The 24,309-nt window shown below is 49.6% G+C and overlaps 2 protein-coding genes across 4 annotated transcripts in view; one reads left to right on the top strand and one right to left on the bottom strand.

The window, feature by feature from the left end:
• The window catches only part of cdr2l (cerebellar degeneration-related protein 2-like), an 11,876-nt gene extending 3,322 nt beyond the window's left edge, over positions 1-8,554 (top strand). Inside the window, exons 2-7 of the mRNA XM_062486294.1 lie at positions 3,016-3,128; positions 3,587-3,735; positions 4,513-4,677; positions 4,850-5,431; positions 6,343-6,559; positions 7,034-8,554. Coding sequence (XP_062342278.1) covers positions 3,016-3,128; positions 3,587-3,735; positions 4,513-4,677; positions 4,850-5,431; positions 6,343-6,559; positions 7,034-7,204 — 1,397 coding nt within the window. The 3' untranslated portion in view covers positions 7,205-8,554. The remainder of the gene's footprint in view (positions 1-3,015; positions 3,129-3,586; positions 3,736-4,512; positions 4,678-4,849; positions 5,432-6,342; positions 6,560-7,033) is intronic.
• Positions 8,555-9,469: 915 nt separating this feature from the next.
• Positions 9,470-23,956, bottom strand: LOC134040661 (rho GDP-dissociation inhibitor 1-like). 3 transcript variants are annotated; one of them, XM_062486691.1, is made up of 6 exons: positions 23,815-23,956; positions 15,234-15,427; positions 14,584-14,671; positions 12,084-12,160; positions 11,919-11,982; positions 9,470-11,451 (listed from the first exon to the last, which is right to left on the bottom strand). In XM_062486691.1, exons 2-6 carry the CDS (start codon positions 15,417-15,419, stop codon positions 11,252-11,254), a joined length of 615 nt encoding a protein of 204 aa, XP_062342675.1. In that variant the 5' UTR covers positions 15,420-15,427; positions 23,815-23,956; the 3' UTR covers positions 9,470-11,251. The 3 variants fall into 3 exon arrangements, with proteins under 3 accessions (XP_062342675.1, XP_062342683.1, XP_062342667.1); XM_062486699.1 differs by having other exon boundaries at positions 15,234-15,424; positions 23,815-23,947; XM_062486683.1 differs by lacking the exon at positions 23,815-23,956 and having other exon boundaries at positions 14,584-14,667; positions 15,233-15,427.
• Positions 23,957-24,309: the final 353 nt, after the last annotated feature.

The following is a 24,309-nucleotide window of genomic DNA, read 5'->3' as shown; positions in this document are numbered from 1 at the left end:
CCTCGGGGGAGAATGTCCCTGTACTTACTGTAAGTCGCTCTGGATAAGAGCGTCTGCTAAATGACTAAATGTAAATGTAAGAGGAGAGGAGAGGAGACAAGAGGAGAGGAGACAAGAGGAGAGGAGGAGAGAGGTGGGCTAGGGGAGAATTAGAGACAAGGGGAGAGGAATAAAGAGATGTATGGAGGAAAATAGAGGAGGAGAGGAAAGGAAATGAGAGGACAGGAGAGAAAGTTAGAGGAGAGGACATGTCATCTGAACTTCTGTCTGGGAGTTTCGATGACTGATGAGGTAACAAGGAGGAGGATGGGAATTGTAGTTCTAGGACACATGCTGGACATTCTCAGAATTCTGTGGCGTTGTAAACAAAGGCTTCACACAGCAGAGGAGAGGAGAGCAGTGAGAGAAGGCAGCTTATCTCCCACACGCTGCACTGTAACACCCTGAGACACTCACACTGATGCACGCTTTGGAAACACTGAAGTGGACCTTTGTGAAATTAACGCTAAATGTGAAAATGCCAGGCAGGCATGTAGTGTGTCTGTGAGATTGTGTTTGTCTGCACTGCAGGGCGTGGCAGTGTGACATCTCAGCCTTATTTAATTTGGGGCATGAAGTGATGTTCAATGTGATTGGTGCAGCCCTAGAATAGAGCACTGTAAGGCAGGCAGGCAGGCAGGCAGGCAGGCAGGCAGACAGGAAGACAGACAGACAGACAGACAGACGAGAGAGAATAGAGACTGCAGGCAGACAACTCTGCATGTTAATCTCATATCAGCATACTGTACCATAATCAACATGAAAAGTAATTCTACGTTTCAAATCTAACTTAATCTGCCACCAGGAATCCCGTCTGCGGCATAGTGGAGTAGACAGAGATTAGAGATTATTCCACATAACACAGTGACTGTTTCCCAGGCACAGATTAACCCAAATTTAGGGGAGGGGAGAGGGGGGAATACATGAAGGAAATGGGTCCAACCCAGGACTCAAACCCAGGCCCCAGGACTCAAACCCAGGCCTCAGGACTCAAACCCAGGCCCCAGGACTCAAACCCAGGCCTCAGGACTCAAACCCAGGCCCCAGGACTCAAACCCAGGCCTCAGGACTCAAACCCAGGCCTCAGGACTCAAACCCAGGCCTCAGGACTCAAACCCAGGCCCCAGGACTCAAACCCAGGCCTCAGGACTCAAACCCAGGCCTCAGGACTCAAACCCAGGCCTCAGGACTCAAACCCAGGCCTCAGGACTCAAACCCAGGCCTCAGGACTCAAACCCAGGCCTCAGGGCCTCAGAGGGCCCTGATGTACTAATCTGAGTAAAATCTAGAATATCTTCCTGGTGTGAGTGTTTATGGATCTCCTTGTTAGTGACCATCCGGGTTCTGTGTGCTGACTGACTGCACAGATGGCTGGGGGCAGGGTGATGTCATACTGATGATGTCATACTGATGATGTCATGCTCTGCCAGTTGACCCAGAATGTTGGAGTGAAACATCAGAGGGCATCAGAGAGAAACAGAGTTACACGTGCAGAAAGATCCGGCAACGCATGAGATGATGTGTGTGTGTGTGTCTCAGCATATATCCCAAGTGTGAGGAGAGAGATGTGTTTAGGGTGTGAACCTCCCTCACACAGCCTGTGGAACAGGAACAAGAGGCAGAGGAGTTAGTGTTAGCAGACTCTCCCCTCCTTCCTCTCCCTCCTCTCCCCTTCCCCTCCTCTCCTCTCCCTCCTTCCCCTCCCCTCCCCTCCCTCCCAGTCACCTCCTCTCAGACCCCCCCTCCCCTCCTCTCCCCTCCTCCCTCTCCCCTCCTTCCTCTCCTCTCCTCTCCCTCCTTCCCCTCCCCTCCCCTCCCCTCACCCCCCCTCCCCTCCTCTCCTCTCACCCCCCTCCCCTCCCTCCTCTCCCCTCCTCTCCTCTCCTCTCACCCCCCCTCCTCTCTCTCCTCACCCCCCCTCTCTCCCCTCCTCTCCTCTCCCTCTCCTCTCCTCTCCTCTCCTCTCCTCTCACCCCCCCTCCTCTCCCCTCCTCTCCTCTCCCCTCTCCTCTCCTCTCTTCCCCTCTCCCCTCCTCCCCTCCCCTCCTCTCCTCTCCCCTCCTCTCCTCTCCTCTCCTCTCCCCTCCCCTCCCCTCCTCTCCTCTCCTCTCCCCTCCCCTCCTCCCCTCCCCTCTCCTCCCTCTCCTCTCCTCTCCTCTCCCCTCCCCTCCTCCCCTCCCCTCCTCTCCTCTCCTCTCCTCTCCCCTCCCCTCCCTCCCCTCCTCTCCTCTCCTCTCCTCTCCCCTCCCCTCCCCTCCCCTCCCCTCCTCCCCTCCCCTCCTCTCCCCTCCCCTCCCCTCCCCTCCCCTCCTCTCCCCTCCCCTCCCCTCCTCCCCTCCCTCCTCTCCTCTCCCCTCCCCTCCCCTCCCCTCCCCTCCTCTCCCCTCCCCTCCCCTCCCCTCCTCCCCTCCCCTCCTCTCCCCTCCCCTCCTCTCCTCTCCTCTCCTCTCCCCTCCTCTCCTCTCCCCTACCCTCCCCTCCCCTCCTCCCCTCTCTCCTCTCCTCTCCTCTCCCCTCCCCTCCCCTCCTCCCCTCCCCTCCTCTCCTCTCCTCTCCCCTCCTCTCCTCTTCTCTCCTCTCCTCTCTCCTGATGTCAGGGGAGGTCACGGTAGCTCATCTTAATCAGAAGACAGATTAAGAAAAATCTGCTCCTGGAGGCTGAGCTCAACCATCAGATTTACTCTCTCCCCTCTGTCTCTCTCTCTGTCTCTCTCTTTCTCCCTCTATCTCTCCCCTCTCTATCTCTCTCTTTCTCTCTCCCCCCTCTCTCTTTCTCTCTCCCTCTCTTATCCCTACTGAGGGGCGAAGTTATTGATTTGCAGTTTGTGTGTGTTTTGGTATGCTTGGGTGTGTGTGTATACTGTATGTCTTTGTATGTGTAGGTGTGTTTGTGTGCACTCTATGTCAGCGTTTGAAAAAGGGATAACAATATTAAATAATGATCAAATGCTTCTCCTGTGCTCTCCCTCTCTCCAGACCTGCACCTGGCAGCAGAGCTGGGCAAGACCCTGCTGGAGAGGAACAAGGACCTGGAGGACTCCCTGCAGCAGATGTACCTCACCAACGAGGACCAGCTGCAGGAGATAGAGGTACACAACTGTGTGTGGGCGTGTGTGTGTGTGGTTGTTTGGGTGTGTGGTTGTTTGGGTGTGTTAGTTATGACTTCCGTCATCGAGGTCAAAACATCCGTCTGATGCTCTGCGGATGTGTGTGTGTGTGGGTGTGTTTCAAACTGCTGAGGATGCAATTACTGATCAATCAGTCTCTCCTGCTCTCCTGTCCTCTCTGCCCGGCATCACTAAGTCAATTAGAGCAGCAGTGATGAGACACAACAGCAGCTCTGCTTACTCACTCACCCATACTAGGAGAGAGAGAGAGGGGGAGAGAGAGAGAGGGGGAGACAAAGATAAAAAGAAAGGAGAGAGAGAGGGAGAATCTGAGAGTGCTTGTCTCCTTAACCCTTACCCTAGTTGTCATCCCTCCTGCAGTAGTACAGAGTACGCTGGCTCAGTGTGATACCTAGTTGTGTGTGTGTGTGTGTTTGCAGTACATGTCCAAGCAGCTGGAGATGCTGAGGGAGATGAACGAGCAGCATGCTAAGGTGTACGAGCAGCTGGACGTGACAGCCAGGGAGCTGGAGATCACCAACGAGAAGCTGGTGCTGGAGAGCAAGACTTCTCAGCAGAAGATCGACAGGTGAACACACACACACACACACACACACACACTGCAGACACACACACACATACACACTGCAGACAAACACACTGCAGACACACACACTGCAGACACACACACACACACACACACACACTGCAGACACACACACATACACACTGCAGACAAACACACTGCAGACACACACACTGCACACACACACACACACACACACACACACACACACACTGCAGACACACACACATACACACATTGCAGACACACACACACACACACTGCAGACACACACACACACTGCAGACACACACACATACACACATTGCAGACACACACACACACACACACACACACACTACAGACACACACACACATACACATATTGCAGACACACACACACACACACACACACTGCAGACACACACACACACACACTTGAACATGCAGACACACACACTGTAACACACGACACAAGCATTAGCTGCATATTCTAATTGTATAAGTTTGCACGAGTTTTGCAGTTGCAAAACTTTAATGTGTTTCCTTGGGACTTTCAGCTCAGTCATATTTGGTTGAGAAACTAACAGGCTTAGTATGTGAATGGCTCTCACTGTTCAAAATAAACATAACCTCATTCCTCTGGTGTAATACTGGATCAGTAGAAACATACAGGAATGGTACCTAGCTGGTTATGTAACCGGCTTTTAAAGTACCTAGACAAATTTCAGATTTTTTGTATGTGTGTACATGTATGTGTACGCCTGGGTGCATTTGTTTTGTGTGTGTGTGTGCGCCCAGGTTGACAGGCACCATGGAGACACTGCACAGCCAGGTGGAGACTCTGACAGCCAGAGTGGAGGAGCTTAGGACCCTGGAAGAGCTGCGGGTTCGCAGAGAGAAGAGAGAGAGGAGGAAGACTGTTCACTCCTTCCCCTGCATCAAAGAGCTCTGTACCGCGCCTCGGTACGAAACAAACTCACCCAAACCCCCACAGCCCTGCCTGCTCCCTGAGACCCCGACACCTCTACACGCTCCGACCCTCCAGTCCAGCACTGTGATCACATGGGTTAACATGTGACCAAGAATATCACTATATCTATAAAGCTTGTAACCCACCCTGCTGTTTCTTCTCCAGGTACGAGGATGGCTTCCTATTGGCCAACCCGGGCAGCGTGGACCTGGTGTCGTCGGACCGCCGCCCCCTGGACGAAGAGAACGACCGCCTGAGGGGCGTGGTCTCGTCGCTGCGCGCCACCATGGCGATGGAGCGTGGGCGGCGCGAGGGGGCGGAGCGGGAGTGCTCGGCCGTCCTGCAGGAGTTTGAGCGCCTGGAACAGCGCCTCCTGGGGGCGGAGGGGTGCCAGCTACGCGTGCAGGAGCTGGAGGCGGAGCTGGAGGAGATGCAGCAGCTGCGCAAGTCCCGCCTCTGTCTCCTGGAGGGGGAGGGGCTAGAGCAGACGTTGCTAAGCAACGCCCCGGAAACCGACACCCCCGAGGAGGAAGGGGGAGGGGGGGAGGCGGGGGAGGGGGGAGGCCAGGGAGGGGGAGGAGGGCAGGTGAGGAAGAGTTGCAGCGACACCGCCCTCAACGCCATCTCGGCGCGGGACGCGTCGGGGCGGAGGCAGGGCAGCTACGCGCTCCACGCCAACGGTGTCCGTAAGCGCGGGATGTCCATCCTGAGGGAGGTGGACGAGCAGTATCACGCTCTGCTGGAGAAGTACGAGCTGCTTCACCCTCACCTGCATTACAGTCCTCTCCTCTCCCTCTCACACCTGCATTACAGTCCTCTCCCTCTCACACCTGCATTACAGTCCTCTCCCTCTCACACCTGCATTACAGTCCTCTCCTCTCCCTCTCACACCTGCATTACAGTCCTCTCCTCTCACACCTGCATTACAGTCCTCTCCTCTCCCTCTCACACCTGCATTACAGTCCTCTCCTCTCCCTCTCACACCTGCATTACAGTCCTCTCCCTCTCACACCTGCATTACAGTCCTCTCCTCTCCCTCTCACACCTGCATTACAGTCCTCTCTCACACCTGCATTACAGTCCTCTCCTCTCACACCTGCATTACAGTCCTCTCCCTCTCACACCTGCATTACAGTCCTCTCCTCTCACACCTGCATTACAGTCCTCCCCTCTCCCTCTCACACCTGCATTACAGTCCTCTCCCTCTCACACCTGCATTACAGTCCTCTCCTCTCACACCTGCATTACAGTCCTCTCCTCTCCCTCTCACACCTGCATTACAGTCCTCTCCCTCTCACACCTGCATTACAGTCCTCTCCCTCTCACACCTGCATTACAGTCCTCTCCTCTCCCTCTCACACCTGCATTACAGTCCTCTCCCTCTCACACCTGCATTACAGTCCTCTCCTCTCCCTCTCACACCTGCATTACAGTCCTCTCCTCTCCCTCTCACACCTGCATTACAGTCCTCTCCCTCTCACACCTGCATTACAGTCCTCTCCCTCTCACACCTGCATTACAGTCCTCTCCCTCTCACACCTGCATTACAGTCCTCTCCCTCTCACACCTGCATTACAGTCCTCTCCCTCTCACACCTGCATTACAGTCCTCTCCTCTCACACCTGCATTACAGTCCTCTCTGACCCACCTGACCCCAGGTACGAGGAACTGCTGGGGAAGTGCCGTCGTCACGAGGAGAGCCTGTGTCACGCCGGCGTCCAGACCTCCAGGCCTGTCTCCAGGGACCCGTCCATGAGGGAGTGCATCATGCCCAGCGCGGGGCCCTCTCCTGGGGCCCTGGGAGCCACCGGAGGACCCCCCACCCCGCCCCAGACACCCTCCACTCCTGAGGCCCTGGAGGGCATCAGCAGACAGGCGAGTGGAGGCCGTCTGGATGTGTGTGTCTGCAGATGTAGGATGTGTGGCTGCAGATGTAGGATGTGTGGCTGCAGATGTAGGATGTGTGTGGCTGCAGTTCATATGTAGGATGGTTGGGTTAGTATGTAGGTTTGGTACATACTGTCAGGAAGGGTTAGGATTCAGCATGTTGGGTTACTATGCAGGTAGGTTTGAATGCAGGTTTAGGTTTAGTGTGTCGCTGTGGTCAAGTTAGTAGGCTAACTACGGAACGTAAATAACGCTGGATATCGTAGGGAGTCAGGTGGCTGAGCGGTTAGGGAATCGGGATAGTAATCTGAAGGTTGCCAGTTCGATTCCAGGCCATGCCAAATGACGTTGTGTCCTTGGGCAAGGCACTTCACCTTACTCACCTTAAGTCACTCTAGATAAGAGTGTCTGCTAAATGCCTAAATGTAAAAATGTAAATGTAATATCGACTTGAATTTGCAGGTGGAGCAGGTGGACAAGAGGCTGGGCCAGAACGCGCCAGAGTACAAGGCCCTGTTCAAGGAGATCTTCTCCCGGCTGCAGAAGACCAAGAGAGACATCAACTCCAGCAAAGGAAGGAAGGGCAGCAAGAAGGAGGATCAGGAGAGAGATCACAGGAAGACCAGCAAGTAAACTGATCTCTCTCTCTCCAGGCTGGATTCATAGATGAACATAAAGGAGAAGTTGACACACAAGCCAATGAAAGACCAGGAGCATCTCCCCCCAGCTGGCCTCCACACACAGCATATTTCAAAGTGCTCTTTTAACACCAGGCGTGTTCATTTTAGTCGTTGAGTGTTTATAAGCGTAGGTCCACGCTCATGAGGTGAATCCAGAGAAACGCTCCTGGTGTTAAAAGAGCACTGTCCTGTGCAGTCCTCTGGCTCATCAGAGTGATCGCGCCTAGTGGGGTGACATCACTTCCTGTCTGTGACTGCAAGCACTGAAAGCCAGGCGAAGGAGGGAGGGAAGGAGGGAGGAAGGAAATGTTTCAAGGCTTCTCTTGATTTTCCCTCCAATGTTGATGATGTCATAAACCCCTGTATCTCTGAACTGCCAAACTCCAAGCCTTGTTTGTTGATCTAATGTTGTTTATGCAGACAGCTATCATAGTCTGTGTTTAATGAGACAATCCTGCAAAATATTGTAAACACAACTAAGATAAACCAGTGGTTCCGTAATGTGTTGTTTAAAATGTAGGTAAACAAACACTGATGTGTGTTTGTGCCAGTGGTGGCGGCCATGTTATGGTAGTAAGTCTGAACACAGACTGTCACAACAGCTGATGATCGCTGCTCGTCTAGCTACAGTACCTCTCTAGGCATGAGAATGACGCATGGAACTGCAACCTAGTAACAAACAAATAATCACTTAATCTTGCCGAATCTTAATTCTAGTTGCACAAAAGTTGAATTGATAGGATGCGATGCTTGATATAAGTAACCAAATTATTTATACTTAAACATACCAAAGTCTCTGGTATGTTTAAGCTTGTTTGTTTAGTGGCGATAAATGTCCATTTAGGACTCCATGTCTTCGAGATGTCCGAGCGGTGTTGACGATGCCAAATGCACTGTTACGTTCACAGCCAACTAAGCTATTAATTTATATGTCCTGTGCAAGTACTGCAGATTTACACATAGTTTCATAAGCTTCAGTTGACATTTTGATTAAAGGTAGAGTTAAAAGCCCAAATTATTTTTTAACTCCACCCATCTGGGATGCCCTGGCGTTCAAAAAATTCTAAACTGCTGACTCATACAATGTGTTGAAGCGCAATGAAGTCCCATATAACTTCGCTGAGGAAATGTTTGTTTCGAACACAGTGAGGGATGCCAGCTGCCAAACTTTACGTGTATGCTTAATTCGTTTTAAAGTCAAAACATAGACATAAATATACAGCTTTTTGGGGGGTGGACCATTAATGAGTCATGGTACTAAACGTGCTTTAACATTCTGTTCAATAAAACTGTCTGCAATATCCTTGGGCTGTGTGTTTATGTGTGTAAATGTTAGACCCTGTATAATAAATGAAGGTACGCTTTTAACCAGAGATGGCAAAAGTGTACACATTGTTCACTCAAGTAAAAGTACAGATACTCATGTTTAAAAAGACTAAAAGTTGAAGTGCTGACTTTTTCCCTTAACCCTCGTGCTGCCTTCGGGTCACATGACCCAAAGGTTCATAACGAACCATCGTTGTGTTTACCCAATTTTACCCAATACAAAAACAAATTAAAATAATTTTCTTTTAACCTTTGCAATGTGGGGGGTCTGAGACAGCCCAACGGTTAAAAGAAAATGCTTCACTTTGTCTTTGTATGCGGTAAATCTGTCGCAATACGACGGTGGGTCACAATGACTGATGGGTCAGAATGACCCGAAGATAACACAAGGGTTAAGTTAAAGTAAAGAAGCGTGGATAAGGACGCAAATCAGTGACATGTTTTGAATTTTAAAAGGCATTGAATACTTAATATTGAAATTTAAACACCACCAAATGTGTTGGTTTTGAATTCACCTCTTTAAAATTGAAATGTTTAAATGTAAAAGAAAATAGAGCATAGGGTCTGAGGCAGCAATACCTTGATATCCCGGATGTTGCAATCAGAATTTTTTCCGCTCAGATGTCACTGATTTGCTTCCATGGACAAGAAAAATATTTTAGAACATTTTTGGAGAGAAGTTTCAAAAGGTTGAACAAATATTTTCAAAAAAAAAGAAAAAACTAGAAACCTTTTGTTGGTCAGGGGGGTCGATACATTTATATATCGTTCATACCTGTAATTGTAAATATTACTTTACGTCCTGGAGAACAAGTTGACCCCCGATTATCATTGTATAATTCACACCCACCCTGGGTCTGTCTCTGGGACAGAATGAGGACAGAGGCAGCTGTTCGGGTCTCAACACTTTATTGTCGACACGGTGAGCAGACATCTTCCAGCTGGTACAAACAACGTACACAGACAGAATCCCAACCGGAGAAAACATCGTCATGGATACCTGATTCGGTGTACTGTGAGACCGCCCCCTAACCAGCTGAACTACGGGACACGTCACCATGACGCTGGAGTGTATAAAAATATGAAACCTGGAGAGGGCCTATTGGGTGAAGTACAGGCCTGTGCGTATTTACGCGGGGGTCAAAGTTCAGGGCTGCATGTGTAGAGTACAGCCCAGGCCAGTGTCTGTGTGTGTAGAGGGTAGCTGTTATATAAAAGGCACAGACATTGATGGATGTTCTACAGCAGAGGGGGAATAAAGGGGAGTTCTGGGACAGCCGTTGTGTGGAATTCATCACAGCCAGATGACACACACACACACAGCCTTCTTCTGAGGCAGTCTGGGTCACCTGACAACATTGATGTCTGGTTAGAAGACTTTTGACCACAATAGATGAGGTTAATCTGAGTCAGTTCCTCAACATGAACAATGTAGCTAGCAATGTGATCAAACTGTGACATAAAAGTCATAAACAAAACCACCCGACGGTGGAATTACACCCCCAGAGAATAAGGGCTAGCATTATGTGTCACGGTCCAGCCCCCATGGGTGGGGTTTACCCTGTTTTGAGCGATTTAAGTTTGAAAAGGTACTAACTCCACCCTCCTCGGTGACCCAAGGTTATAAAACCGGTGTCCTCTGGTTCCTAGGTGCCTAGTGGTGCAGTGGTCTAACCTCATCTGTCTCTGCTTTCTGGTCTGTCAGGACTGGGAAGGCTCTAGCTACGTGGCTATACCAGCTGCACTTGGGCTTAGTCTCAACACTCTCTCCTCGCATCCTCCCCTCAGACCCTATCTTCTGATGGTTTGAACAGAGATAAGGAAGCAGGTGGGGAGGCAGGAATCAAGGACAGTCGGCCGAGATTCCACCTATAAGGCCACAAGGCTTCAGGATGAGGGAGGGGCAAGTCCCGCCCACACCATGACCAGCGTGCTAGAGGGCCTCTGATTGGCTATAGGTAACATCAGTACAAAACAGCCACAGGTGTGAAACTCCTAGAAGTGTTTCTGTACAAGAGGCCTGGCTGGTTTCCTGGGTAACGTTATAGCATCCACAGACAGGTTCTAGAACTAGTTACCAGTTACCATGGACATGGGCCAACAACAGCGTCGCCCATGGTTACTACTCTCTCTAAGGCAGAACATGGTCATATATAAAATTCAGACAAACAGGTAAGCAAAACTGAAAAGGGGAATGAATGAGGAGAAAAGGACAATGAAATTCACATATCTAAACTCCAGTAATATTCATATAAAGAGCATCAACAGATCAATATTTTTTTTGTTTTTGTGTTTGTTTTTTTCTTCTTTTATATACAAACAAGTCGACACGCAAAACCGTGATTGTGAACATTGTTTGCTGTCTCCATACAAATATATTGTCAAGACTCGATACTCATTAGAAAGGAATAAAATAAGAGAAGAAATGGAATGATGAAGTGATGGGAATGAGAGGATGAAAGGGTGAAGGACGGAGAGAGACAGACCCTTCATCACTTTATCAACGGCTTTGATCGAGAATCCCAAAATAATAAAAAGGAGAGGAAAAGAAAGAAAGAGAAGAAGGAAAGAGGGGATAGAGAGAAGATGAGGAGGTAGAGAGAGGAGTTCTCCACCTCTCATCTCAAGGGGAGAAAAGAAAAAGAGGGAGGGAGGGCGTGCGAGTGCAGCGGTCTCAGTCCTTCCACTCCTTCTTAATGTTGAGGTTCCACTCCCAGGAGAGGTGGTCGTGCTTGTCGTCGTCGGTGAACTTGGACTTGATGTTGTAGGTGCCGCGGGCCAGCATGCCCTTGGGTGCCTCCTCCAGCGGGGTCAGGAAGTCGTACTCAGCTGGCCGCGGCCCGTAGCTGCCCACCATGTAGTCCGACTTGTCAACTAGGGGAGGACAAGAGGGGACAGGAGTCAATCTACACATGTTAAACCTCCCAAAATGAGAGAGAGAGACAGAAGGAGAGAGACAGAAGGAGACAGAGAGAGAGTCAGAGGGAGAGAGAGGGAGAGAGACAGAAGGAGACAGAGAGAGAGACAGAGGGAGAGAGACAGAGAGAGAGAGGCAGAGAGAGAGAGAGACAGAGAAGGAGACAGAGAGAGAGACAGAGGGAGAGAGAGGGAGAGAGGGAGAGAGACAGAAGGAGACAGAGAGAGAGACAGAGGGAGAGACGGAGAGAGAGAGGGAGAGACAGAGAGAGAGACTGAGTGAGAGACGGAGAGACGGAGAGAGAGACTGAGAAGGAGACAGAGAGAGACAGAGAGAGAGAGGCAGAGAGAGAGACAGAGAGAGAGAGGCAGAGAGAGAGAGGGAGAGAGATAGGCAGAGAGAGAGAGCTGGCTGTAGAACTTACTCCTCACTCCTTTCCTGAAGGTGTGCTGGACGTACTTTAACCCGGAGACGATCTCCTTGTTCACCTGAGGAATGAGGAAGCAGAAAGAGTTCTGATCAGAACCAGAACTATCCAGATCCCACCGGACCACTCTGAAGCAGACCCGGCCCAGAGCAGGCAGCTCACCTTGAAGCTGATCTTTATCCTGTACTCCACTCCCTCCTTCAGCACAAAGGACTGCTTCTTAAAGGCCTCCAGATCACCTGAGACAGAGACAGAGAGAGAGTAATTAAGCAATTATGAGAGGAGAGGGAGGGTGGAGAAAAAGGAGAGATGGAGAAAACATGAAAGAAAAAGAGAGAGGGATGGAGAACAGAAAGCATCAGGTAAGTGTCAGTCAAGGCCTTCAAAACCCAGATGTACAGTTGTGTCTGCAGTTACAGGTACGTCCACCAGGTGGCAGCAAGGACAGCTCCTCTACTGAACCAGATTCACTGTAACGTGCAAGCAGGGATGTGTGTGTGTGTGTGTGTGTGCGAGGGCTGTGTGAGGCCAGAACTGCCTCCTAGCGTCCCAGCACAGGAAACACCTCACTAACAACCTTCAATAAAAACAATTCGATTCTCGATGACGCGTCCCCAAAGCAGGTCCCACTGCAGGCCTGCCTGGGGCTCGTGTTAGCAGGCCTGCCTGGGGCTTGTGTTAGCAGGGCTGCCTGGGGCTTGTGTTAGCAGGGCTGCCTGGGGCTTGTGTTAGCAGGGCTGCCTGGGGCTTGTGTTAGCAGGCCTGCCTGGGGCTCGTGTTAGCAGGCCTGCCTGGGGCTCGTGTTAGCAGGCCTGCCTGGGGCTCGTGTTAGCAGGCCTGCCTGGGGCTCGTGTTAGCAGGCCTGCCTGGGGCTTGTGTTAGCAGGGCTGCCTGGGGCTTGTGTTAGCAGGGCTGCCTGGGGCTTGTGTTAGCAGGGCTGCCTGGGGCTTGTGTTAGCAGGCCTGCCTGGGGCTCGTGTTAGCAGGCCTGCCTGGGGCTCGTGTTAGCAGGCCTGCCTGGGGCTTGTGTTAGCAGGGCTGCCTGGGGCTTGTGTTAGCAGGGCTGCCTGGGGCTTGTGTTAGCAGGCCTGCCTGGGGCTCGTGTTAGCAGGCCTGCCTGGGGCTCGTGTTAGCAGGCCTGCCTGGGGCTTGTGTTAGCAGGGCTGAGGATAGACAAGCTATAAAAACTCAAATCTGCCAAAACAGCTCAATCCACTTTCATCAACGTTATCCGACGTTTTATAATGTCGTTGGAATGTTTGGTAACTTGCCTGCTTGGATAGTTCTTAAGTTCTAGAACATAGGGAGTCAGTTGGCTGAGCGGTGAGGGAGTCGGGCTAGTAATCCGAAGGTTGCCAGTTCGATTCCCGGTCATGCCAACTGACGTTGTGTCCTTGGGCAAGGCACTTCACCCTACTTGCCTCGGGGGAATGTCCCTGTACTTACTGTAAGTCGCTCTGGATAAGAGCGTCTGCTAAATGACTAAATGTAAATGTAAACATTTCACGAGCCTCTGGCCAGGCTGAATATATCAAGGTTGAAACAACATCATCACAACAGAAATTTGAATGTTAACATTAGTCAACTGTCACTCCTTAAAACAGACAATGTGTCTTTGCGATTGTTCTCACATTATCACACAATTAATTATCTTTAAATCTCTTCAATTCAATGATATTCTACATGACAACCAACTATGTAGCATATATACAAATCCAGCTGATCTTGCAATCCACTGTAATGCATTAAGTTAGCCAAAGCCCCATGTCAGTGACCATGAGCATTGAGCAATAAGTACAAATATGCACGTGTTTCATCATTCATATTTTGACCCTAGGTGACAGAAGGGATCAAATCGAGCACATTGTCCCGGCTGTTTGAACCTGAGGATATGAGGCTGTTTGAACCTGAGGCTGTTTGAACCTGAGGATATGAGGCTGTTTGAACCTGAGGCTATGAGGCTGTGTAGCCCTGCTACCACGTCTTCTGGAAACAGACATCTGGACTCGTTGGTTCCAACCTCCCAACGCTTTCATGTGGAAAATATGAGCTACGCTCGTGTTCTCGCTGTCAAGGACGGCTTTACACAGTCCTTCACATCCAAGAGTAGACAGAGGATCAGGGGGAGAGAGATAGGAGGAGAGGGAGATGGAGGGGAAAGAGGAGGGAGAGAGATAGGAGGAGAGGGAGATGGAGGGGAAAGAGGAGGGAGAGAGATAGGAGGAGAGGGAGATGGAGGGGAAAGAGGAGAGAGATAGGAGGAGAGGGAGATGGAGGGGAAAGAGGAGAGAGATAGGAGGAGAGGGAGATGGAGGGGAAAGAGGAGGGAGAGAGATAGGAGGAGAGGGAGATGGAGGGGAAAGAGGAGGGAGAGAGATAGGAGGAGAGGGAGATGGAGGGGAAAGAGGAGGGAGAGAGATAGGAGGAGAGGGAGATGGAGGGGAAAGAGGAGGGAGAGAGATAGGAGGAGAGGGAGATGGAGGGGAAAGAGGAGGGAGAGAGGGGAAAGAGAAGTGGTCAAGGGGAGGAGAGGGAAAGGAGGAGAGGTGAGGTGGGAGAGAAGGAAAAAAAATGAAGAGAGAAACAGAAATAACACAGAAAGAAAAAGAAATAGATGCAGATGAAAAGGAGAGAGAGAGACAGAGAGAGAGCTGGCTACTCACCCTGGAGGTCAAGGGTCAGAGGGTTGGGGGCGGTCTCACACATCAGGGTCAGGCGCGTCACCTGCACGTTGGGGGCGCTGGGGTCTACCGAGAGACACACACACAGGACACAATTAAAACAGAGGTCACCTGTAACACAGATCACTTCAACACACAGACACCTCCTGTTGACCTGTAATCTGACCCTAATACAGGATGTGGAGACGTCGGCCGGCTGTTTTGAGACATCAAACACAGGACGCCCATGACCCCGTTCATCTGAACCAGAGGCCATCGTGGAGATGGCAGGTTCACTGAGGGTGTACGGTACGACCCCAAGGTCAGCTGGATGACCCCAACCTGGCTACTCTGGCTGGGGTCCCTGATACTTCTACAGTAAGAACACTGGCAGTGTTGACCTCTTTCCCAGCATGTGTGTGTGTGTATCTGGCTTGTTATCAACAAAGCCTCCAGCATTGGGGGTGTGGTCTCAGTCTGGACATGTCTGGTTCATAACCCCACACACGCGCGCGCACGCACGCACACACACACACACGTAATGAAAGCCTGCTGACAGAGTAGAAAATATGACTGCAGGGAGATTAAATCAGGATACTTCCACCTGTGTGTGAGTTTGATCCTCCTCTGTGTGTGTGTGTGTGAAACTGACCAGCAGCTGCCTGGGCGTTCCCCAGCAGAGCCTCCTTGTACTTGCGCAGACTCTCGTCATCCTTGTCCAGCTCCTGGATCTCCGCCAGGCTCTTCTGAGCGGGGGGCTTGTAGTTCACCCCCCCCTCCTCCTCGTTCGCTGCCGCCAACGCTGCCAGCTGCTCAGGGGTAGGTTCCTGCTCCGCCATCTCTACTGCTGGAGGGGCGGGAGACAGAGAGGTAGAGAGAGGTAGAGAGAGAGAGGTAGAGAGGTAGAGGTAGAGAGAGAGAGAGAGAAAGAGAGCGGGGGAAAGAGAGAGAGAAGACTTGGTGTTACACAACAGAGCCTCATTGACGTTCTATACGGTCGATATTACGAAACCAATCACTAAGTAAATACGTCTGTTAAGTTTCCTTCAGATACAGGACAGTAAGGTGATATTTTCCAGTTAGCTCTTGATACTTTGTCCCTCTGATATTAAGCTGTAAAAAATAAAGTTAGCAATGTTTTGCCGACTTTATTGAACAACTAACACCAGTCCCTCTGCTCAAGTTCATTACCCTTATTACCCATCAGGATTAACCCGTTAAGTCCCAAGATGGGAACGTGGTATAGTACTTATCGTCACAAGTAGCCGCCGGCAGACTACAGAACCGTGGTTGACAGACCTTCCCAGGATATACCATGGCAAACGCACACAGTTTGGCTGGTCCCTGGCTCAACACTAGCAGACTTGAAACAAATGCACGCGCAAGCGCGCACACACGCTCCATTCTCCAGGGAGTTCAGAAGGACGTGGATGTTTGTGTGTCCGTAAGCAGGTTGTGAACTTAAGAGTCCCGCTAAGAATAAGGCCGGGTGGTCCATTTACAGATCTTTATCTAAACTTCAGCTCTCCCTCCCTTCCTCCTACAACTCCTGCTACTTCTATTATTGTCCTACCGGTACTATGCTAAGTAGTAAGTACTAAGTAGACAAGTGGAAGCTAGCTAACTTAGACTACCTCCTAGTCATTCAATTCAAACGTTACAGATACACAGACAAAAACAGCACACAGAATAAATTACACACAAACACAATAAAAGGAAACCAACTTGGCTAATGCATGTTTTGAGTACAGCTAAAGTTAGCTGGAAGAAGGAGAATTCGACTGAATTGAATTGAGAGGCTGGCCTTGCTATTGTTGTGTAGTGGAAAGGAAGGCTAATCTAAGGACACAGCTAACTTGGGTAAAGCGTAGTGTAAAACTCGCCGTGCGACTGTTGAAAGCAACATTAACCCAGTTAATGGTAACGAGGGAAGATAATTAAGATAATTTAGCTAACATGGCCAGTTGCCTCCAGCTGTGCAGAATCACCCAATTACTGGTCCGTCCGGATGACGTTAACCACATCGACCAGTGCGACATCATTAGCGGTGAAAACTAGGAAGAGGAGAGAGATTCAATAAACCTCCTGCTGGAAATACTCTAAACAATATCATAGTGTCTCCTCTCTGCGTAGCAGTTTCCTATCCAGATCGCTTTTACGCAGAAGTTAGGATACGGGGGCTTTAGTCTACAGTATTAGGACAGACTGGTCATCCATCACTCCTCCCCCACACACACACGCGCGCGCAGAAGGCCTATAAAGCAGTTGGAACACCTGTACAGTATCCAGCCGTTTTCAACATTGTTCCCCCTCCGGGCCTCTGTGTTCAAACTATTCCAGCTACGTGCCTGCAACTCTGCAGAAACACTAAATCACCTGGCAGTGAAACCGAGGACCAGGCTGGGTCAAGCTAATGAGACAGGAGCAGAGATTACCGCGGTGTAAATAAACTGAGAAATCGGTGTGTCTCTGAGGATCTGTTAATCTGACCACACAGAGACAGAACAATGGACTGGATGACGCAAGTTTGTGTGTGTGTGTGTGTGCACAGGAAACTACCTAGCCAACAATTGGAAATGAAACTTTAAGCACAGCCCTCACATTATGTTTAAAGTGTATTTTAAAATTAGACTATGATAATTGTGTTTGCTCTGTGTGTGTGTGTGTGTGTGTGTGTGTGTGTGTGGGGGGGGGGGGGGTGCATGATATTAAAATAGGGTAAAACAAAAATGAGAAACTTTAATCAGGAGAGAGAGTAGAAGCAAAAGAGAGTAGAAGTGAAAGAAAATAACACAATAAAACCACAGGGCCCCTCAGGTGTGAGAAGAGTTACTCAACAAGCCTAATGTTTCCATGATTCCATCTCACACACACACACACACTCCCTCCCTCACACTCACGTTTGATGTCGTTCCACGTGAGCCAGGCACGACCACAGTGGTAACACAGCTAGCGGTAAAACCACAGGCTAACAGGCGAGACTCACAGACATAAACGGCTCATCAAATCCCACCACAGCAAACAAGCATTCCTGAGCCCTCACACCTGCAAACTGGCAACCTCTCACACACAAACACCTGAGGACAGTGATGAACCTGCAGCCACAATTAACATCCTCTTTCCTTCCTCTCTCCCCATTTCTCTCTCCCTCTCTCTGCCCATTTGTCCTCCATCCTGAGTTTGTCATCCAAGTCTCTCTTTTGCATATTACACACAGACTGGGCCCTCCGCCAATCAGGAACTAGCTCGAAAAATGTCTCTTTTCATCTGGAGCGCATTCTATGGCGATCCAATAAAAGCTGAAATTCCTGTTTTACTTCAATACTGTGTGTTCATTCTCCTGCTGTGTGTTTTGGCATCTCAGCTGTATCTGTGTGTTTGTTTGTGTAGGTGTGTGTGTGTGTGTAGGTGTGTGTGTGTGTAGGTGTGTGTGTAGGTGTGTGTGTGTGTGCGAGTTGCGTGGTTTATGATTGACGCGTGGGAGGACAGAGTTGATGGCATTCGTCTCTCCTCTCTCTCTCTCTCTCTCTCTCCTTAGAGAACCTCAGAATCTCAGGAGCTTGTTTGTGGTTCTTTGCTGAATTGTTTCTCAGCATGCGAGGACAGGCAAGGGGATACTTGAGGACAGACAACAATGATGACCAGGTCAGAAAATGAGAGGCGTGAGGACCAAATCTTAGTCAGCGGAACAAACATTAGATACAATCACTCAAGATTGATACTGAGCGAACTCCACAGTGAGTAATGGGTGCAGTCTAAGAAAGGACACATAAAATACCTCAACTTAATCTAGTTTGGTAAATCAGTTGTTCGAATACAAATCAGAGTTCAAATGTTGTTTTCCGTCTCAAGGAGAATACATTTCTTTGACAACTTTCTGGAATTTATGCTCGCTCCCTCCCTCCCTCCCTCCCTCCCTCATGATGTCATCCCAGTGTTATCAAGGTGTAACTTGATACTATTTAGCCACAGCGGGGTTCTGCAGCTTGCAGCCATGCATAGTTGTTATCCCCGCCCCGGCAGTCAGCTGACCACACAATAAGACCTGTAGGCAGTCGCCTGACCACACAATCAGACCTGTAGGCAGTCAGCTGACCACACAATCGGACCTGTAGGCAGTCACCTGACCACACAATCAGACCTGTAGGCAGTCACCTGACCACACAATCAGACCTGTAGGCAGTCAGCTGACCACACAATCAGACCTGTAGGCAGCTCAATGGACGCCTTTCAGCTGCACCTCACTCTGCACAGCCATGTTTAACAAGCATGACATTGATTCAATAGATTGAATCACAACAACAACAACATAATCTCCCGATGGTCATTCCATCTTGGGCTGGTGCTAGACAACATCGAAACACATCATAGCTCTACTGACAGGAGCGACTCATGAACTGTGGATGCCAAACTAAGATACGTTCCTTTGTTCTGGGGTCAAGGGTTGGACCTGGGCATGTGTTTGGGTTAGGGGTGTAAGCTTTGTGGTTAGGGTATATGGTTTGATCCCCGTTTGGACTCCTCTCCCACCAGCTCAGTCTTGACCCGGGTTAACGAAAAACAATCATACCCCATGTCAAATAGTCAACAGTGCTGTATCCAACTTGGTCTGATCAAGCCAGGGTCTGAACTTTGACCCTGTGACTTCCCCTCAGCCCAGCTCCCCACTCCATCCCTTGCCTCCCTGGGAGATTACCAGGCTCAGGGACCTAGTCATCCCAACACAGAGATCCTGCTATGGCCTGAGACCTGATTAAGGCCCTGTTCCTTAGCAACGATCTGGGTAATCAGATTAAGGGGGGTGGGATTAGGGGGTGATCAGGTCTGAGGGAGCAGGGATTGAAGGTGTCAGGGGAGACACGTCCGGGGATTCCCATGACAACCTCCATGAGTGTTCTGATAGGGGGCAGAGAGACGTAGGATCAACATGAGGGACGCAGGCTTACAGAGACAGCAAGGCCTCTTAGCCCTGGGTGGGGTCCTTGTATGTCTGTGTGTGGATGGACTGGAGACCAGGGTTTCAGGCTGGAGCATGCGTGTGTGGAGGAACAGATAATGTGCTGTTCAGTGCCGCTTGGTAGTTAGCAACTAGCTAGCTGCAGCTACTCTCTTTAAAATCAACTTCTTAGAACAGTCACCTCCTCACGAAGGTCAGCATAGCCCCAATCTTTAGCCCACCCGACCCCTAGCAGGCCTGTCAGTGGCATGTTTGATAGACGGCATTCCCGTGACCGTAAGACAGTGATGTCATTGAGAGACAATGTTGAAGCCAGTATCTTAGTTCTGCTCGCTCACTGTCCTGGTGAGTCTGGCAGGAGACACAGGGCTGGGATGCAGGGCTGAGACAAGTTTACTTCTGAGAAAACAAGACTCTGTTTGCCATCTTTCTTGCTGTCTGCCTCTCCATTTCCCTCTCTCTCCTCCGTCTATCTCTCTCTCTCTCCTCCATCTAACTCTCTCTCTCTGCCTCTCTCTCTCCTCTGCCTGCCTCTCTCTCCTCTGCCTGCCTCTCTCTCTCTCTGCCTCTCTCTCTCTCTCTCTCTCTGCCTCTCTCTCTCTCTCCCTGCCTCTCTCTCTCTGGGATTACAGAGACTCACTGCTGGTTTGGCTGTGACAGACTTATTAAATGAAGATAGCTTCCGAACACAAAAAGAGGGATTGGTAGTGACGAAACATGGCAACCGGAGAGACTGCTAGTCAACTATTGGCCTAGAAAGAGGAAGTGGGGATTGGGAAATCACAGATGGGGTTGTCTGCAGGCCTGGGTTTGGTACTGTGATTAGCCCAGCCTATCACAGGCCAGGAGGAACGTACAGCACACAGATGAAGGGACACCTCAGAGGATTAGGGTGAGATAGTCCAACGTGATCTTAGATGACTGATCTGGCAGCTGGTTGGGATGATGAAGCAGATCCCCTTGAGTCTGAATCTGCTGCTCTGTCTCTCTCCCCCCCCCCCCTCTCTCTTACACACGTTCTAGCAGTGCTGTAGTCTTCTCACACACACTCACTAGTGCAGCCCATCTGACTGTGGATCAAGGAGGTCCCAGGTTCGAGCCTCTGCACGTCGTTTTGGATGAAAAACACCTGCTAAATGATTGCACTCATATATCTGACAGTGACATGCGGTGTGAAAGTCGCCTGTGTTCTCTGCAGTGGAGAGAACCCAGCCTGCATCTCAACAGGATGAGAATGCGTTTCCTGCTTCCTCTGCAGAGGGCTTGGTGACTCATATCCGTCAGAGAGACGAGTGTGGACCGAACACACAGTGCTAATGCAGAGGTTTTTGTTCCGGGCTTGTCTGTACGATCCTCTCCACATTACCTGTAAGCCTTTCTCCACAGAGCTGAAGCCCTTCTCTGAGCCTTAGGCCTGTCTGATGTGGGGTTTGGCTGGAAGGGCAGGCAGGTTTGATGTAATGTCAACTGTTTGGCCCATGCTGGGCTGGGGCAGGGGCCGGGACTGAGGCTGGGGCAGTGGCTGGGGCAGAGGCTATAGAGGCTGGAGCAGAGGCTGTAGAGGCTGGAGCAGAGTCTGTAGAGGCTGGGGCAGAAGCTGGGGCAGAGGCTGTAGAGGCTGGAGCAGAGGCTGTAGAAGCTGGGGCAGAGGCTGTAGAGGCTGGGGCAGAGGCTGTAGAGGCTGGGCCACAGGCTATAGAGGCTGGGGCAGAGGCTATAGAGGCTGGGGCAGTTAGAGAGCTACAAACAGCAGCAAATAGTAAAGGATGACATTAATGAAAGAGGCTGAGACACAGGAGATTAAATACAACAGCGATAGTTTACTGATCTTTTCTCTGTCACACCATCTGGCAAAGGACTGTTAAAACCACTCAAGGGGAGTCAAATAGGATTCATGCGTGTGTGCACACACACTCAGGACCTACTTCTTGATTCAGACTGTCATTCTCTCTGGTGAACAGTCAGCGAGTCAGCCAGCCAGCAGCCTCTGGCAATAAACAGTCAGCCAGCCAGCAAACTAACAACCCTGCTGTAGAGTGGCCGAAGCAGGTAGTTCCTGTCGTTAAGCTGCTAGCGTCTCCCTCTCATGATGGATAAGACACTTGATACAACGACATGATGTCACCAGGGAGCGCAGAGAGGGAGTAGGTCTCCCACATATACATAACCGGATATAAGGGAGTCAGTTGGCTGAGCGGTGAGGGAGTCGGGCTAGTAATCCGAAGGTTGCCAGTTCGATTCCCGGTCATGCCAACTGACGTTGTGTCCTTGGGCAAGGCACTTCACCCTACTTGCCTCGGGGGAATGTCCCTGTACTTACTGTAAGTCGCTCTGGATAAGAGCGTCTGCTAAATGACTAAATGTAAATGTAAATATAAACAGGTTCAACATACGACCTCTTAACAAAGCTACAAACTACACTCTCTCAGTTTCACAGGCATGTCCAGAGCTCGAAATTCGACATTCCAAGTTTCTCTGTCACTCTAAACCGGAAAGTTCTAGAACAGGAGCCATTCACTTCCTGGTGCCTGGAGCTGGACAGCATGGCTGCAGAGTCTCCAGGGGGAGAGGGTCTGGTATTAAGGCTCATGCAAGCACAATGAGCTAGACCCAAGAACACAGACGTGTTGTTGTTGATGTTGTTTTGCCTTCTACATGATAATTCCGCTTGTGTGTGTGTTTGTTAAGGAGAGACAGAAAGAGAGAGGCAAAGATAGCAACCCTTGCTCCTGTCCTCTGAGTCTGAGTGGAAACAGGGTCAGGATTGTCGTGACACTTCATGGTGGAGGGGGGGGGGGGGAGTGTCTGAGATAACAACTCTTAGAGATACAGACTTATCTATCGACCCCTGATCTGGCTTTTGTCTAGGGGAGAACAGTAGAATATTCATCAAGCCTCTCCATACCTCCGGAAACGTGGATATCACAGGTATATTCTGTCACACACGGATTTTCACACTTGATGGACGCTTAATTTATCGATAGACTCCCAGACGTACCTGGCCCAGAAATAACTCCTTAGCAGTAGATTAACTGGAACCACTTGATACAATCATGGTTTTGAGAGTAACTGAAAACGTTATCAAATAAAAACATGTGCTACTCGTGTCCCAAGTCCAGACATGAAACTACCATAAACGCGCGCACACAGCCACAGGAAGGGAAGCTTCGCATCAGAAAGAGCCGTGAACTTCAGCGAGCTCGTCGACTTGTGAGAGCATGACACGCTGCGGATGTGTTAGCTAGCGCATAAGTTGTCGCTCTAATGACATCGATCTAAAGCAAAATAATCACAAATATCAAAGTAGAGAGTGTCAAAGTGGGTTCAATTAGACTGAATCAGTTCTATCCTGTCACTTTCAGGGTTAAATTGGGTGATCAGGTAAGTTTAGGCTAGATCCAGGAAGTGAATTCGAGTAACTGACACTCGTCAAGTCAGTCACTCGACGAGTTTACATATTTATGTTGCTTTTTGCAGAGCTCAAATCAAATCAAATCAAATTAATTTGTATAGCCCTTTTTACACGCAAGCATGTCACAGAGGGCTTCACATATGCCCATAGAACTGCCCCTCAACCAACCTAAACCCTCAAGGAAGACAAGGAAAAACTCCCAAAAAACTCTCAACAGGAGAAAAAAAAATGGAAGAAACCTTGGGAGGAGCAATTCAGGGAGAGCTGCCAAATAAAATTAGCGCCAGAGTTTAATATTAAGCTCATGCAATTTAGGATGACATGATCCCATGTGCACCTTCGGACTTAATACCAAACAAATGTGATAGTTTCATGCAAAGTGCCGTGGTCCACGAACTGTACTTACACTACTTCAAAATGAATTAAATTAAATTAAATCAGTTCATTGTACATGAATGATAGATACGTGTTGCTCTTTCAATGACTTCCCAACCTCAAAGCTCGGAGCCAACTTTAATAAAAACCCATAGAGTGTAACTTGGGGACTTACAATACATCAAATATTGAATACAATGGAGATACAACCAATGCATTTTTTTCTCAGTAGATTCAACACCAGAAAAAAAATTGTGAAACGATATTGAGTAGCTAATTAAGTCTGAATAAGTTAGCTGCTGCTACATGCTCAGTCATTCAACTAACGTTGTGTAATTGGGCTAGCTAGACTAAGTAACTAGCCAACTACCGTTCACTGCACCGGTGAGTGATCTATATCAAATGCACCAACCCTTACAGTCTAAATTAGTTTAAATTGTACACGATCGTGAGAAAGAGAAGTTGCAAAACTATTTTCCTCGGCCCTTACCTTTTTGCTGCTCCTAGTACGCTGAAGAACGCGCCTGTGAATGGCGATGAGGGAGCGGCGGCGGTTGTCTACGGTGCTCTTCCGGGAATACCGAGACTCGAAAAAAGTGTAACGTGGTCGCGCGCAATGTACAGAATGGACTTCGACATGGTCATTATTTCCGTTTAAGTATGGTTTTGAATCCATGTTCGCAGCGGTAAAATACGTTTGAACAGTGTGTAGTTCCGTAAAAATGACAATACATTTGTTAAATATTATTTGAGCATAATTCGAATTGCAATACATTTTCATACTTTACCCTCGATATGAGCATGGAACCAAATATCCATCTAAGAAAGTTGCCATTTATAGTTCAGTGGTGACATCTAGTGGTTACAACAGTTATTGCACCAATACTTTCAAATCATTCAATACATTGATCCGATAGCGCTGGCTTTTTTAACCTGAGCTGTCATAGCTGGCTAGCTCTCGACAGTGATGTCCAATTGTTCAGCC

This window comes from Osmerus eperlanus, chromosome 2, assembly GCF_963692335.1.
Source record: "Osmerus eperlanus chromosome 2, fOsmEpe2.1, whole genome shotgun sequence".
NCBI classification, from domain to species: Eukaryota; Metazoa; Chordata; class Actinopteri; order Osmeriformes; family Osmeridae; genus Osmerus; species Osmerus eperlanus.
Note: the sequence above shows the minus strand (reverse complement) of the source record. Positions and strands in the feature narration are given on the sequence as shown.

Coding starts and splice junctions, on each gene's coding strand:
- LOC134040661 (XM_062486691.1), bottom strand. CDS start 15,419: ATGGCGGAGCAGGAACCTACCCCTGAGCAGCTGGCAGCGTTGGCGGCA. Junction 11,983..12,083: donor GGATAAAGATCAGCTTCAAG/GTGAGCTGCCTG, acceptor CTCATTCCTCAG/GTGAACAAGGAGATCGTCTC. Junction 11,452..11,918: donor CTTCAGGAAAGGAGTGAGGA/GTAAGTTCTACA, acceptor GTCCTCCCCTAG/TTGACAAGTCGGACTACATG.